The sequence below is a fragment of the Canis lupus genome, chromosome 34 (genome assembly GCF_011100685.1).
Source record: "Canis lupus familiaris isolate Mischka breed German Shepherd chromosome 34, alternate assembly UU_Cfam_GSD_1.0, whole genome shotgun sequence".
NCBI lineage: Eukaryota > Metazoa > Chordata > Mammalia > Carnivora > Canidae > Canis > Canis lupus.
In genome coordinates this window covers 11,792,284-11,807,808 of record NC_049255.1, presented here as the reverse complement: position 1 = coordinate 11,807,808, position 15,525 = coordinate 11,792,284, and the positions used below count along the sequence as shown (strand labels likewise).

At 50.3% G+C, this 15,525-nt stretch overlaps 1 protein-coding gene and 1 long non-coding RNA gene across 5 annotated transcripts in view; one reads left to right on the top strand and one right to left on the bottom strand.

Moving 5' to 3' along the window:
- The window catches only part of CEP72 (centrosomal protein 72), a 53,697-nt gene that overhangs the window by 19,777 nt on the left and 18,395 nt on the right, over positions 1-15,525 (top strand). For 3 of the 4 annotated variants that reach the window (XR_005383721.1, XM_038583377.1, XM_038583378.1), the window contains exons 6-11: positions 648-830; positions 3,049-3,350; positions 5,629-5,767; positions 6,909-7,105; positions 12,328-12,454; positions 15,010-15,121. Coding sequence is in view for 3 of the 4 variants with exons in the window: in XM_038583377.1 (XP_038439305.1) it covers positions 648-830; positions 3,049-3,350; positions 5,629-5,767; positions 6,909-7,105; positions 12,328-12,454; positions 15,010-15,121 (1,060 nt within the window). In the remaining variant the exon portion in view is untranslated. The remainder of the gene's footprint in view (positions 1-647; positions 831-3,048; positions 3,351-5,628; positions 5,768-6,908; positions 7,106-12,327; positions 12,455-15,009; positions 15,122-15,525) is intronic. The other variant, XM_038583379.1, reaches the window with a different exon arrangement.
- LOC119867477 lies at positions 652-4,404 on the bottom strand. Its single transcript, XR_005383722.1, has 3 exons — positions 4,034-4,404; positions 1,764-2,042; positions 652-1,686 (listed from the first exon to the last, which is right to left on the bottom strand). It is a non-coding gene; the product is annotated as an uncharacterized LOC119867477 (long non-coding RNA).

Here is a 15,525-nt window from a genome sequence, read left to right as displayed (position 1 = left end):
GGTGTCCCCGCCAGCTTGGTCTTGGTTCCCTCAGGTCTGGCTCCTCTGAGGGCATGGTTCCTCAAGGTTCTGACACACACTTCCCTGAAGACTGTGATGGGACACGGCTGTTTGGGTCTGTTCCCCTCCTGTTCCCCTCTCCTTGGTATTGGTCATAAGAGTGCCTGCTCTTTGGTTGTCTTCACATGAGCCCTTTCTCAGATGGAAGTGCTGCAGACGCTCCCAATCTGTGGCTTGCTTTGTTTGCCAACAGTGCTTCTCAGAGCAGAGGCTGTCGATGAAATCCAGGTGGTCAGTTCTGCTCTTCATATGGTTTGTGCTTTTGGGTGTCCTTTTGTCGACAAGAAATCTTTGTCTGCCTTGTGCTCATGAAGAGACTGTCTTCTCTTCCGGTGACTGGCATGTGTGTGAGTTCAGTTGCCTTGAGTCTCTCTCTCTATTCCGGGTGGTGTTTTGTTTCTTGTTGTGTCTTGGTGCCAGCACCATGCTGCCCTTTTTCCTCAGCTGGGTGGTCCACCTATGAATCCACCTGCTCAGTCACCATTTTCTTATTTCATTGTGTCCTTGATAGCTGCCATACATGATCGGAAGGTTAAGAGGGAATTTCTGATGAAATAAAACTTGTAAAATGTTTTCTGATACGATAGACTCTGGACATCTGTTGAGTCCCCACTCAATGCAGCACCAGTGTGGGGACTCCATAAAGAAGGGCCACGAGAGGAAGAAAGGCAGCTCTCGAGGGTGTGGTCCAGAGAAGAGGCTCCAGCACCAGTACTGTGGGGAGCTCCCGCCACAGTGTGGGCCGCATGCACACTTTACCCCACACCCAGGTAAGCCGGCTCACGTGGCCTTGGCCAGTTCCCTGGCAGGTCGGTGTTGTCACTGTGCCTGCCGTCAGCCCCCTACACTGTCTTAGGAAGGAGTCTCCTACACTGAAATGTCTAGTAGATCCATATCGTAGAGTCCTCGTCTGTAAGTTCCGCGGTGCTTTTCTCTACACACACAGCTACATACAGGTTATGACAGTAACTACATTTTAAAATTTAATGACAAGAAGTAAATCTGTTAAATGGGAGTGTCATATGCGTGCCTCTGGCAAAAGTGTCAGAAAACCTCCCAGTGTGAATTCACCTGGCCTGTCCCTGAAGCAAGTTCAGGTGAGGTCACGGGGGCCTGGGGAAGTGGCCAGGTTGTGCTGGTGACCCCACTCAGGTTGCCTGTGGCCACTGCGGAGTGGGGTGGAGGGGACAGCTGTGACTGTCCCCGTATCCTGAGGCTCAGCAGTGGTGCCATGTCTGTGAGTGGCACAGGGTTCCTACTCATTCACAGAGCAACGAAGTTTCATATCTGCCTTATCCAGATGCCCCCAGAGTTGGCATTTACCGCATTTGCTCTGGTGTGCCCCTCCTCTCCCCACCATGTATGTGTGTGCATTTTTGTGTGGGCATACGCATGTATATGTACGTCTGCACGGGTGTGCGTTCATATGTATGCACATGTGTGCGCACATACTGTCATTGGTCTTTTCTGGAACTTTCTGTCATTGGTCTTTCTGGAACTTTCAGGTCGTGGGGGAGGTCTGTCCCAGTGGGTACAGCAGACCCGTCCCTGGAAGAGGCAGTGGTCGGGTGGACTTGGAACAGGAGCAGGAGGTCCTGTCTCTTCTAAACATTTCAGCATAGTTTCCTGAAAGCAAGGACACTTTCTTGAATAAGGAGCATTTAACTCTCCAGAAAGGGACATGAACTTTGCCACAAACCTACCTGCCACTTAACCCACGGACCCTGTTCCTGTTTTGCCAGGCATTCCATTGACATTGTCCAGGAATTGATCCAGGTGCACGCAGCATATCTAATTGTTGCTTCTCCTCAGACACCTGTGACCCAGCACAGTTTTTCAGTCTTTCTATCTTCTGCATCCAGAAGGGGGTGTTAAGGCTTTCAGACTTTACTTTTACCCTCACCGTGGCTTGCTGCTCTGCTTCATGGTGGCCAGACTCAGATGTGCATTTTGGGAGAGTGGGCTCAAGCAGTGGCCATGGGCTGGAGGGGGAGAAGGAAGAACACAGGTCACAGGGCGAGGTAAGGCAGGATGTGGGCAGTGTCTGTCCCTGGGGCAGGGCTGGGATGGCACGGAGTGACTGCTGTGTGTTTGCTTTTAGAGGACAGGTCGTGGGGGAGGTCTGTCCCAGTGGGTACAGCAGACCCGTCCCTGGAAGAGGCAGTGGTCGGGTGGACTTGGTGAAGTTCAGCAGTGAACATGGGGCTGGGGGAGCAAGGGACGTCCAGGTGACTTCTGACCCAGCAGGTGGAGGACTACAGTCTACTCAAGGCACGAGTGCTTGAGACACGGGTTTGCTGGGGGGGAAGTCCTGGGTTTGGCTGCGGATGGCAGATCTGAGGAACTGTGGAGACATTGAAGCCATGCTGGGATGCAGCAGCAAGAGCCGGGAAGAGCGGCCTGGACTGGAGGGGTGGTCTGGCGAGGAGGGTGTGGACCTGGGGCCCAGGCAGAGCCCAGAGCTGTGCTGCCTCAAGACCACAGCAGGGAGGGATACAGTGCACAGGGGCCTGAGGTACGCAGGGGCAAATTGGTTAAAACCCTTTGTAATTTCCAAAATCTAGGTGTTTTTTTAAGATTCTTTTTTTTTTTTTTTTTAATTCATTCATGAGAGACACAGAGAGAGAGAGAGTCAGGCAGGGGGAGAAGCAAGCTCCATGTAGGGAGCCCCACGTGGGACTCGATCTGGGGACTCCAGGATCACACCCTGGGCTGAAGGCGGTGCTAAACTGCTGAGCCACCTGGGCTGCCCCCTAATTCTAGGTTTTTACTCCCTTCTCTTTGTTGTACGTGTCTTTGTCAAGAACACGGTAATTGGTTAATTGATTTTTTTAAAGCTCTTAGCTCAGTTTTATCACTTTTGGGTGGATTTTCTACATGTGTATGCACACGCACACACACAGGCATGCACACCTTTTTAAACTATTGTAGTGATGACTGTGCCAGGGAAGTTGGTCTGCTGAGGGCTGTATCCCACCCTCCTTACAGATTCCGCAGACATTGAGGACCCAGCCGTGTCTCAGAAGTCAAGTTTGTCCACACAAAAGGTGGTAAATCCATTGCCTGTTCCTGAAAAGTACAGGAAGCGAAGAATGCCTGGTGGGAGATTCCAGGCACCCGCCAACCAGGAGTTTCTGAGCCACCTGGAGAAGCCTGCCATGCCCTCGAGCCCTGAGGAGACTCTGAGCAGGCACAGTGCCTCCGAGGGCAGGAGTGAAAGGACCTTTTCTCACTCAGAGGTCTCAGAGCCAGAAGAGGAGAGGCCCCACAGCAGGAGTGGCAGCGGAGAGGTGAGCAGGACAGGATGGTGAGGCAGGGGGCTGCTGAGCCCTGCTGTGCCCTGCTCCCATGCTGTGCTCACCAGACTCCCTGGAGAAGCTTCCATACCTGCTTCTCCCCGGCATTTGCTATGTCTTGGTCTGTTGGAAGGGTATTACTGGGCTCCACACCACTTCACGCCACGCTCAGTGCTTTGAAGGAGAGAGGGTAGGCACAGGCCGGGGCAGTTGTGCTGTGCTTGTCTCAGCAGTGAGGTCCATCATCTTGACCAGAGAACCATGGCGGGGGGGGTCCTACTGTGAGGGTGTCCTGGACAGGCATCCTGTGGTTTAACACAGGATTCATCCTGGGTAGGAACTGGGAGTCCTCCCACCCTCTGAGTGACCCAGAGCCACATATGGGTAATGACTCTGTTGCCTTTGTCACTGGCTTGGTTGGAGATGAAGGCACAGAGTTGTGGGAATTAGGGCTGACCTCAGGCAGGCATAGGCAGGGCACACTGTGGCAAGAAGTCTGCCCTATGGCTGGTTTGGCAGACACACCCAGTGCTGGCAGGGGAGTGGGAGAGGGGAGTGAGAGGAGCATGGGGGAGGGGGAATGAGGCCTGACCTCCCATGTGGTTGGTTAGTGGAGTGATTTGACTTCCTGTGGTCAGTCCTGAGTTGTAAACAGGGAGAAAAATTAGGGAACTTACCACTTAACTGGTCAAGTTCTGGCCTTTGGACCAATCATTACAGGGGTCATGGTTTGGCCTCCTGGCTGGTTGCTGTAGGTGATTGGCTGGCTTCCGGGCGTGGTTGCTGTAGGTTGTACATCAGAGGGCTGCCCTTATAGAGGGTATGGTCATTGTATGGTTAGGCTCTCATGGTCTGGATTGAGGGAAGGAAGACGAATGAGGAATATGCTTGAGATAGGAACGTGCCCAGCCTTTCCCTGTGCCCTAGAGGCCTGGCTTCACTCACCAAAGATGGACCTCTCCAGGTGCAGAGCCTTGCCTGGAGAACTCCTACAGTCACTGTAGGGCTGTGACTACAGGAGGAGTTGCAGCCTTGGCTTGGGGCTGCAGCCTCATGGTGATCATCCTCTCGCAGAGGGCACTACCCTATGTTCCTCAGGTGGGAGACAGAAGGTTGAGTGAGCGCACTGAGGACCCTGGCTCTGTCATTTGTGCCTAAGGACAAATGTGCAGATACAGCTTCTGATGGAGGTGTTGGTGCCAGATGTTCACCTAGATGCTCTCAGCCTTAGCTTGTTAGAGCAAGCAGCCAGGCCTTAGTGTTTTCATGCCACCCTACCCCCAGTGTGACCTTGGGCAAAGCAGTGGTCACTTGCTGGGCTTGCTCCTGATAGGCAGTGGTGGCAGTGGTGGCAGGAGGTGAGGAGCTGTCCCCCCTGAAGTGGCTTTACCTGCCTCCCCTCATTTCAGAGTCTCTGGGTCTTCAGAAGTTCATTGTAGAAAAGCCTTCTGGATATTAGCTAACTGGAGAGCACTAGGCGGGGCTCTCCCTAGCCTTCTGCTTGGAGCTGCTGCCTGGGCACCTGGGACTAGCCTGTGTCCCAGGTCTGGTCATTGGCCTGGAGATGGATGTGAGCTTCTACTCCCCTCCACCCCCAAATCCCAGGATACTTGGAAAGTGGTCAGGAGAGCAGAGGCCATCCTCTCTTCCTTGATAATTTTTAAAGATTGGTAAAGTAATTTCTAAAAGCAGGGAGGAGAGAGACTTTGATGTACATGCTGATATAGCACTGTTGTGGCCAGGCACTGGGTAGAGCCTTGATAGTTTCTCCTGGCAGCCCTTTTTGCCACATCATCCTGGCCTGACCACCCATGTGGTCCAGTGTGTGACTTGATTACATTCAGGGCTTTTCTGGTGCCAGTGGTCTGATGAGCATTTAGGTGGAGACTAGCTTTAAGGGTCTCCTCCAGGAGTCCCTGTGGACTGGTTCAGGAGGGCCCAGAACAGGCCATTGTGGGACTGGAGTTCCCACAGCCTTAGGGCTTAAACCATGATGTGGGTTTCATGACTGTCACACTTGGTGTCACCTTGTAGTGTGTCCTTTACCTGTCCTCCTAGTGTGGGATATCACCAGGGTCACATGTCTGAGGGTAGGGAAGCGCTTCCATGTGCCTCCCCTACAGCCTTGTGAAGTTTGGATGGCCCCATTGTGCACATCTCTGGACAAGGGTATCCGCATGATGCATGGGCGGTGCCATGCATCCCTGTGTCAGAGGCTTCACATCATGCAGTAACTCTTGGTCTCAGCATCATAGTTCTGTTTCCATTGCAGGTGGCTCCCAGACTGTATTCAGCTGTGCCTCCTGGGAAGAAGGCTGCCCTGGAGGTGATGCTTCTTGAGGCACTCCTCGACCTGGTGGACAGGTACTGGAGTGGCTGCAAGTCCCTGCATGGCAATGAGGTGTTCCAAGGTGAGCCAGGAAGGAAGGTCCGCTTAGACCTGCACTTGGGCCCTCCCTCCAGGCAGCATTCTGTTTGCAGATGCTGTTCTGCTGAGGTCTGGGCCCCGCACCTTGCTGCATCCTTTCCGCTTGCCGTCACTGCTCCCACCACACTGCACAGAGCATCTTGACAGCCTTCCTCAAAGCAGCTGGGGCTTCCATGGGGTGTGAGATATGAGGGGCGCCCTGCAGGCCTGTGGCTATTGGTTTTCCTACCTGTTGGCACTTGGGTTTATGGAGATGCCTTGTCACTTTGGTTTTGTTGGAGATGCTGTTCACAGATGATGTTTGATTCTTGTTGCTCTGTATTGTGTGAAGGTTTTAAAACCTCAAAAAGCTGCCACTGTCTCCTTTGAACCCTCTGAACATATGATCATCTCCTGCAGGGCCTTGGATTTGCTGATCTTTCAGTGGGAACGAGGCCTAGGAAGGTGGTCCCTTCCCAGGGAGGACTTGGCTTTGCTTCTGCCTGTGCCTGGGTGCCAGAGCACACCCCTTACCCTTCTTCCAGAGTGAGAGATGCTGCCTCCTAGGTGGCAGCTGTCTCTTTCTCCTGCAGCCTAGGTGCAGCCAGTGGGAGCAGGAGCTTGCCCGCCCCTTCTGTCTGTAGACTGAGGGCCCTGCACAGAGCTGAGCTCTATGCTCAGTGTTGTGGCCCCAGGGCTTCTCCTTTTGGAAGCAGGACTCCCCAAGAAGCTGGATCCTCTGGATCCTGATCCCATAAATCTTGCCCTCATGCTCCCAGTTGCGGAGTTGCCAGACTGTGTTTGCATGCAGGTCCCAGGCCAGGAGCAGCAGCAGCCAGTGCTGTGGAAGGAGCATGGCAGGCTAACTGGGGCATCCAGCGTAACTATCCGGGCTCTCTTCATAGGCACCTTTGATCTGGAATAAAACTGTTTTCCTGTCTCTCTACCTCCCATCCGCAATTGGATGTGTGTACAGAAATCCGAGTAAGGGGATTTCTGTGGTATCCATGTCCCTTTGCCATTCTCCATGCTGGTCAGTGTTTTTAGGCATGTAGTTTGTGTTACTCAAGATGTATGAATGTACTTTGTTTCTACTTCATCCTTTTAACATAAATGCCATAATAATACCTGATTTTTACTCTTAGCTCAGGCAAGACATATTTTGTCATCTGTGCAAGAATTTACAACAACTCAGGATAGTTCAACACTTGTGAGTGAAGAAATTAGCTACCTTACTCTGGAAAATAAATCTCTACAGAAGCACCTTGCTGAGCAGCAGCAGCAGTACCGTGTAAAGATTAATGAGGTGGCATCAGAACTAAGCAACACACAGAAGGAGATGGTGAGCGTGCTTTTGCATTATTTCTATTCATGCACACAAGGGGTTTCAACCTCAGAGATCAGGGGAGTGCTTCCCCTTAGCTGCCGTCAGGCCGCAGCAGCAGGCTCCCCCCACCACTGAGGGCACTGCCTGTCTGCATGGCTCCCAAACCCTACATAACAGGCGTTTGAAGAGAGCAGTGTCCTTGCTTGTCCTAGCCTTGCCACTCCTGTGTGACTGCTCTCTTCTGTAAGAGGCTGAGTGAGGGAGAAAGCATGGATGAACTTGGGCTTGAGGTAGAGCTTACGTGGCTGCAGTGCTCCTGGGTCCAGGCAGAGGCTCCAATTAGCTGCTGTCCTGCCAGCACCATCCAGCACAAGCCCATGATGTGCTGCTGTTGGACTAGAGGGATTTCCTCCAGCAGGTGGTGCCCAAGGTCAGCCAGAGCCAGCTTGAACCCAGCCTCTGAGCCCAAGGCTCCTGGCTGGGCGGGGCTGTCCTTGTCCTTCCTAACTTCATAATAAGACCGTAACATGTAAATGGCTATGTTAAAAAAGCAGAAAGATATCAAACAACCTAATTTTATACCTCAAGGAACTAGAAAAAGAAGAGCAAACTAAACCCAAAGTTAACAGGAGGTATGAAGGAAATTGTAAACATCAGAGCAGAAATAAATCAAATAGAGAATTAGAAAAATAATGGGAAAGAAAACCAAAACTGAGTTGGATTTTTGAAAAAAATGTAAAATCCACCAACCTTTAGCTAGACTGAGAAGACTCAAAAACACAAATGAAAGAGGAGGTATCACAGTGGATGCCTCAGAAATAAAAAAGGGTCATAAGGGACTCTTACGAGTACTTATAAGTGAGCACACTGGACAACCTAAAAGAAATGGGTAAGCTCCTAGAAACCTACATCCTGCCAAGACTGTACCAAGAAGAAATAAAGTACGTGCCTGAGTGGCTCATTTGGTTAGGTGTCCAACTCTTGATTTCAGCTCAGGTCAAGATCTCAGGGTCATGAGATCAAGCCCCATGTTGGGCTCTGTGCTGGGCATGGACCCTGCTTGGGATTCTCTCTCTCTCTGTCTCTCTAAAAAAGAAGAAGAAATAAAGCCTGAACAGACCAATAATAAATAAGGAAATTGAATGATAATCAAAAACCTCCCAACAAAGAAAAGCCCAGAACCAGATGGCTTCATGGCTTAATGTTACTGCACATTCAAGTAAGAATTAATACTCCTTAAACTCTTCGAGAAAATAGAAGTAGAGGGAACACTTCTTTCTGTACCCATTTTTGAAGCCAACCTCATCCTGATAGCAAAAACACCAGAAGAAAAGAAAACTAGATGTTAATATCTCTGATGAACATAATTTTAAAATCTGTAGTAAAATACCAGGAAATCATATTCAAGAACACATCAAAAAAATATACGCTATGACCAAGTGGGACTTCCCCCTGGAATGCAAGGTTGGTTCAACAAATGCTAATTAATACACACAGATTGAAAGATCAAAACCACACAGTCATCTCAATAGATGGGGAAAAGCATTTGACAAACTTAGCCATCCATCCATCATAAAAAGTCTCAACAAAATAGAAAGTTTCCTCAACACAGTAAAGGTCACTTATGACAAGGCCACAGGCAACGCGTGATTGGTGGGAAAACACCAAACCTTGCTTTCTCACCTGAGACCCGCTACCAGACACAGACATATGCTCTCATGAGGTCTGCTTAGCACAACACTGGAAATGGTAACAAGAGCACGTGGGAAAAGGAGACATCCAGATTGGAAAGGAAGAAGTAAGATCGTCTCTGTTTACAGAGGACAGGATTGTATGTGTAAAAAGTCCTAGACTCACAACAACAACAAAAACGACAAAACGTGTTAGAACTAATCAGTTCTGGGACACCTGAGTGGCTTAGCATTTGAGCATCTGCTCTCAGCGCAGGGTGTGATCCCGGGGTCCTGGGATCAAGTTCTGCTTTGGGATCTCTGTGGGGAGTCTGCTTCTCTCTCTGCCTGTATCTCTGCCTTTCTCTCTGTCTCTAATGAGTAAATGGATAAAATTAAAAAAAAAAAAACTAATCAATTTAATAAAGTTGCAGGACACAAAATCAGTATAATAGAAATCAGTTGTGTTTCTTTATACCAATAGTTTATCTAAAGAGATGAGGAAACAATCCCATTTAGGATAGCATCAAAAAGAATAAAATACTTAGGAATAGTATTTTGTATTGTAAAAATAGTATTTTGAACCAAGGAAGTTAAAGATTTGAACACTGAAAACTGTAAGACATGGATGGAAGAAATCCGAGCCATGAATGGGAAGATATCCCATGTGCACGGATTGGAAAAGTAATAGTGTTAAAACAGTCCACCCTGCTGAAAGTCATCTGCAGGTTCAGTGCAATCCCTGTAAGGATTCCAATGGCATTTTTTTACAGAAATTTTAAAAATCTTAAAATTTGTGTAATTATTTTTCTTAAAATTTGTATTTTCCATTTTCTTTTTTTTTTTTTAAGATTTTTATTTATTTATTCATGATAGTCACACAGAGAGAGACAGGCAGAGACACAGGCAGAGGGAGAAGCAGGCTCCATGCTGGGAGCCCGATGTGGGATTCGATTCCGGGTCTCCAGGATCGCACCCCGGGCCAAAGGCAGGCACCAAACCGCTGCACTACCCAGGGATCCCTGTATTTTCCATTTTCTAGTTTCACGGGAGACCCCTAAAATTTTGCCAGAACTGCCTTGAGAAAAAACAGTTGGAGGTATTACACTCTGATTTCAAATTCTTATTGTGAAGGAAGCTGTAGTAATGGAAAGAGTATGGTATTAACACATAAACAGACACATGGATGGATGGAACAGAATAGAGATCCCAGGAACATTACGCCACATACAAATGGCATCATGTACCAAGAATACACAACAGGGAAAGGACAGTCTATTCAGTATTGGTGCTGGGAAGACTGGACCCCTGATACCGTATGTGGAAGTCAACTCAAATTGGATTAAAGATTTAAATATAAGACTTGAAACTGTAGAACTTTTAAAAAACACAAGAGAAAAGACTCCTTGATAGGGTCTATTCAATTTTTTTTTTTAATCTGATAGCAAAAATGCAAAAACAAAACTAAAGTGGGACTCTAGTGAACTCAGAAGTCCCTGCATAACAGAGGAAGCCATCTGCTAATGAGAAAGAGGTTACCAGGGGCAGGAGTGTTGGTAAGGGGCCCATGCTGTGGCCGCGGAGGAAGATGAAGACCAGGACCGGAGCTGCTTGTGCGGTGCTGGGTCTGCACATTGGCTGTCAGTGTAGCTCCCAGGTCCTCTCCTCCCCAACAGATGTTAGCTCTGTGAGAGCAGGGACATCCGTGCACTCGACCCAGCAGGGCACACACCTCAAATCTTTGTGGTGCATCCAGCCAAGTGTAGTGTTTTTCATCTTGCTGATCATCACAGTTGAGTTTTATTATGTGGAATCTGCAAGAGCTCCTCTTTTAAAAAGTCAGTACTGAGAGGTTGTGACATGTGGTTGAGACGGTGGACTGGGACATAGTGGCCAGCTCCATCTGAGCAAGTCACTTAAGCCTCTGAGTGTGTGTGAGAGAGAGAGAGAGATCGCTGCCCAGAGTGCAGCCCCTTCACCAGCAGCACGTATTACCGGCAGCCCGTGTGGTCAGGAGTCCTAGTGCAACTGAGCTGTGCATCTGACTCAGGGTCTTGCTGTCATATTGCCGAGTGGGGTCATGGTCCCCTTTGAAGGCTTGATGGAAGTAGGCATCCACTTGCAGGCTCGCACACAGGCAGCCTTGGCTCTGTACATGACACCTGAGGCCCTCCTGGCATGGCAGCTGCTGATCAGAGCCAGAGAGCACCTGCGTAGGAGGCCGTCCTTTGTTACCTGCTCTTGAGAGGGAAGTGTTGTTGCTTGCATGTGGTGGGTTAGGATCCAGTCAGCAGGTCCACCCATGTGAGGGGAGGACACACAGGATGGTGGGAACACTCTTGGGCCATCTCAGCAGCTGCCTCCCCCAGCTTCTGAATTGGCCATTATCATTCGAAAGGTGGGAATGAGAATAGCCACGGGGCTGCTTTGAGATGAGTCTCTGGAACATCTGCCAGTGTCTGTATTTTATGAGAACCTGCCGCCTCAGAGATCCCCCACAAAGCTTTACTTTTCCCCATTGTGAAGACGCTGGTTCTGCCATCAGGTCTCCTCAGGTCCTGATGCCCAGAAAACTGGCCTTAGCCAAGGTCTTGTTCCTGAGCCTTTCCAGCATGCTCCCAGCAGGGCTGTGTACAACTGAACATGATGGGTCACTGCCCCTCCTCTGGCCTTGGCTGAGACCTTGTTCAGGACCAGGGCCCAGCCCCTGCCCTTTCAGGACTCCTCACATTTTTGGGAGACAAACCATTGGCCATAACTGGCCACATGGCCGTTTCTGTACTGCCCGGAGTGTGCGTGCACACACAGGGTCGGTATGCTGGGTGGGCCATCAGGGTGAAGAATGAGGGTAGCTGTTTCCTGAAAGCAGGGGCCCTTGTCACCTTGAGACAGATCCACTCGCTCCCCTGGTGGGGTTATGTCTGCGGGTGTCTGTGCAAGCGGGGCAGCCTCCTGCTCTGGGCAGCAGGTGGCTGTGATGGCCCCTGTGCCACCAGCTCTCACAGTGTGTCAGTGCTCTGCTCTCCCCTTTAATGTCCATGGTGTGCTGGGCATTGCTACTGGCTCAGAGGATGGGAAAGGAGCCCACTGTGTCTGCAGCTCCCACCTGTGGTGGGGATGGCAGGTAGGATCCATGTGCTTAAAGAATGGGGCTCTTGCAGGGCAGTGCCTGCCTCAGGGAATGTGAAGCCCTGGGATCTGCCCATGCTTTTGCCCAAGAAGTGAACCTAAAGGGACCACACAGGGCTGGTGTGCTGCCCAGCTCTTGTTCTGCTCCTTGAGAAGGGATGGGGAGCTGGGCTGTGGTGACCATGGGGCCTTCCTGGAGGAGGCAGGGCTCCAGCAGAGATGCCAGGCACACAGCGTGCCCCCCTTCTCTGTCCCTTATGAAGGACACTGCTGCTCACCTGGAGATAGCTGTGATTTCTGTTGTTCACGTCCTGATTTATCACTTATGATAGGTAAAGTAAAACTGATGCCTGCTGGTCTCAAATTTGCCTTGATTTCATACATACGTTTTACTGAGTTTGATTTATCTGTTTTAAATGTGTGGTTCTATGTCCTTAGGATGACTTGAGGCAACATTTAGACAAATCTTTGGAAGAGAATAGTAGCTTAAAGGCTCTTTTGTTCAGCATGAAAAAAGAAGCAAAAAATGCAGACACTGCGGCTACATTAAATGTGCAGATCACTGGTGAGTATGTAGTTTATTTGGTAAGTTATTTAATGAAATGTGAGTGTTCAAATCCTCTATTGTAGACTTCATTTTAAGTTACTCATAGGAGGGTAGCTCGGGTGGCTCAGCGGTTTAGCATCCCCTTCAGCCCAGGGCCTGATCCTGGGGACCTGGGATCGATTCCCACGTCAGGCTCCCTGCATGGAGCCTGCTTCTCCCTCTGCCTGTGTCTCTGCCTCTTCTCCCCTGCCCCCACCTCTCTCTCCTGAATAAATAAAATCTTTAAAAAAAAAAAAAAATTACTCATAGGATTCAGAATTCAGGTCCAGTACATGCTGTAAAGTGTGGTGAGGGTCATCTTGGCTCATGAGAGCTGTTCCTGCACGTTCCACAGCCTCAGGTTGGACATGGTTGTAGCCGTGGCAGTACCAACTGTGGGGAGCCTCCACCCCCACACTGCCTCTCAGCATGCAGATGGCTGTGCCTCTGCTGCCCCCACTCCTGGAGCAGAGCAGTGCTTTTTCTCTGTGGTCACCATTTCTTTCAGGTCACTCTTATCTCCATCTCTCCCATCTTTACTTCTGTTTTGAAATTTTCATCAAGATGCCCTTGGTATTTCAGATTCCCGGGTTTTGAGTGAAGAGGTGGTGTGTGTTCTGTGAGCCTTGTCTGGCTGTGAACCACAGGGTCCCCTGGAAATTTTAACTTCACTGAGGACTGGCCCACTGAGTGTCATGCAGTTCTTACCTCCCAGGGGTCCAAAAACCATTCGTAGAGGGCCTCAGAGCAGGTCTATCTGCATGTTCCCAACGGGCTGGGTCGCAGGAGCCCAGCCACAGATGAGATCATGGCCCTGGCCCACAGGCTGCTCAGGTCTCTTCTGTTGTGTCTCTTGGGCTGCTTGGTTGAAGGCTGAGCTCTTTATAATCTTTTCTTGAAACTTTCTTTTCTTTAAAGATTATTTATTTATTTATTTATTTATTTATTTATTTATTTATTTATTTGAGAGAGAGAGAGCAGCGGGAGTGGCAGGCAGAGGAGATGAAGAAACAGACTCCCCACTGAGCAGGGAGCCCAACATGGGGCTTGATTCCAGGACCTAAGGTCACAACCTGAGCCAGCGCCCCTTTTCATTAACTTCCATGTAAAAAATTTCCCCTTTTCATGTGTGTCTTGAGATGTCATCATCCTGTTCGCTTGCTCTCAGACTCCTCCTTGCTCAGCCTTCATTTCCCATGAAGCTTTCTCTGCCATGACCATGGGCCTGAGTTCAGCTACCTCCTCTGACATCCTCAGTTCTGACTTGTTCCTCCATTTATTGTATCACTTCTTAGTCAATACTCAGTCCTGGGTTTGCTGGGTTCTGGGTGTGGCCGCTGTTGTCAAGGGCAGCAGCTTTGTGTGGGGTCTGCCCTCAGTGCTCCAAACTTCTAGAGAAATATGGTGGCCCCTTTGGGCACCCCCAGGGCCCTGTTCATTTCCTCACTTCTCTCTGGAGCACTGTCCTGCCCCCCTGGGCCCCTCACCAACAATTCCTCTGTAGTACAACCCTCTTCTGGAAGGGACTGGACAGGTCAGCCTCATGGGGTCAGGGTTGCTGCAGTCCTTTTAGACCACACAGGGACCCCCTGGTCTGACCTCATGGGGGAGGCCGAGCCCCTCTCGTGTCAGCCATGGGTCCTCAGTGGTCCAGCAGAGGTTTTCTGTGAAAATGGGGGACACTTAGTGGCTGCCCCACTGCTAAGCACCACTTCCCTTTCACAGATGTGGCTGCCATGCATGGCTTGTGGCTCTTGTGTCTGGGCCTTAAGGCTGCCTCATCATAGGGGCTGTAATGTCGTTTGTGGGGCTCTTGTTTTGTCATCTAGTCAGTCTTGGTGTTGGACAAATGTGGGGATTCTGGGAGATGCCGAAACCACGCCCTCACTGCCCTCTTTCCAGGATCCATTTCGCCAGCCCTGCAGCAGCAACATAGGCAGGTGCAGTTGCTGAGTAGTGTGGCCCCATTGTAACACTTTTAGGGGCCCTGTCTGCACCTTCCTGCTCTGGCTCTCTCATTGCCTCTTGTGTAGTTTCACAGTTGTGTGACTAGGTGTGGATTTATTTGGATCTTGGATTTGGGTTTTGGAGCCAATAAATGATATTTCTTTTCCTCTCGAGTTGGAAACCCAGAGACAGGAGTCACATGGGTGGAACCCAAACACTCTGTGTCACTGATGGACCTGAGACCAGAGGACATATCGGAGATGTGTGGCCCCCGTGGGCCTCTTGTCACTTGTCCCCAGAACCCATTGCCTGGGGGAGGAGAAGCACTGCAACTTTGCAGCAGGTCCAGCAGCAGGTCCAGTGCAGGGGCCCCAGCTGGCAACTGGCTTGCCTCTGTCTGCACTGTCTGCCCTCTGTGTGCAGACTTAGTTCTTGAGAGTCTGAAGGGCAGAAGCCAAGGGTGTCTGAGTTGTGCACAGAAGGACTTTTCCAGGCTACATTGTTTTCTTGTGTCTCTGGTCTAACTTAAATGTTTGAACTGCTTAGTGTGAATTTCACTAACTAATGTTACTGTTTTTCTCTTTCAGGACTTCAAACAAGTGTGAAGAGGCTCTCTGATGAGATTGTGGAATTAAAGCAGCATCTGACACACTATGACAAGATCCAGGAGCTCACCCAGATGCTTCAGGAGAGCCACAGGTGCCTCTGGGAGGCGTGGGTGGAGGCGCTGAGTGGGCCCTGTGGCTCAGGGAGGCAGGGCTGGCCCTGGTCACGTCATGGGGCACAGAGGAACACCTGAGGGTGTCCCTTCCTGCTATAGTATTCTGTGAGGTGGGGCCTGAGAGTGTGACCAGAAGTGTGGCCAGGGGAAGTGAGGGGCACGTGAGAGATGGTGGGAGATGCTCAGGTGTCCTGGTCTACCTGGAGCAGCTCCCATCACTTCTCCCGGAACACGGGGACCCCACCTTTACTCCTGGCTGTGTGCTGGGTGGTGAGAAGGGAGCAGGAGCTGTGGGGATTGCCAAGTGTTTATTCCCAGTGTTTATTCTGAGAATCATGTGGTGGGAAGGGGGCGCTGGCTGGCGCAGGCTGGGCACAAGGAA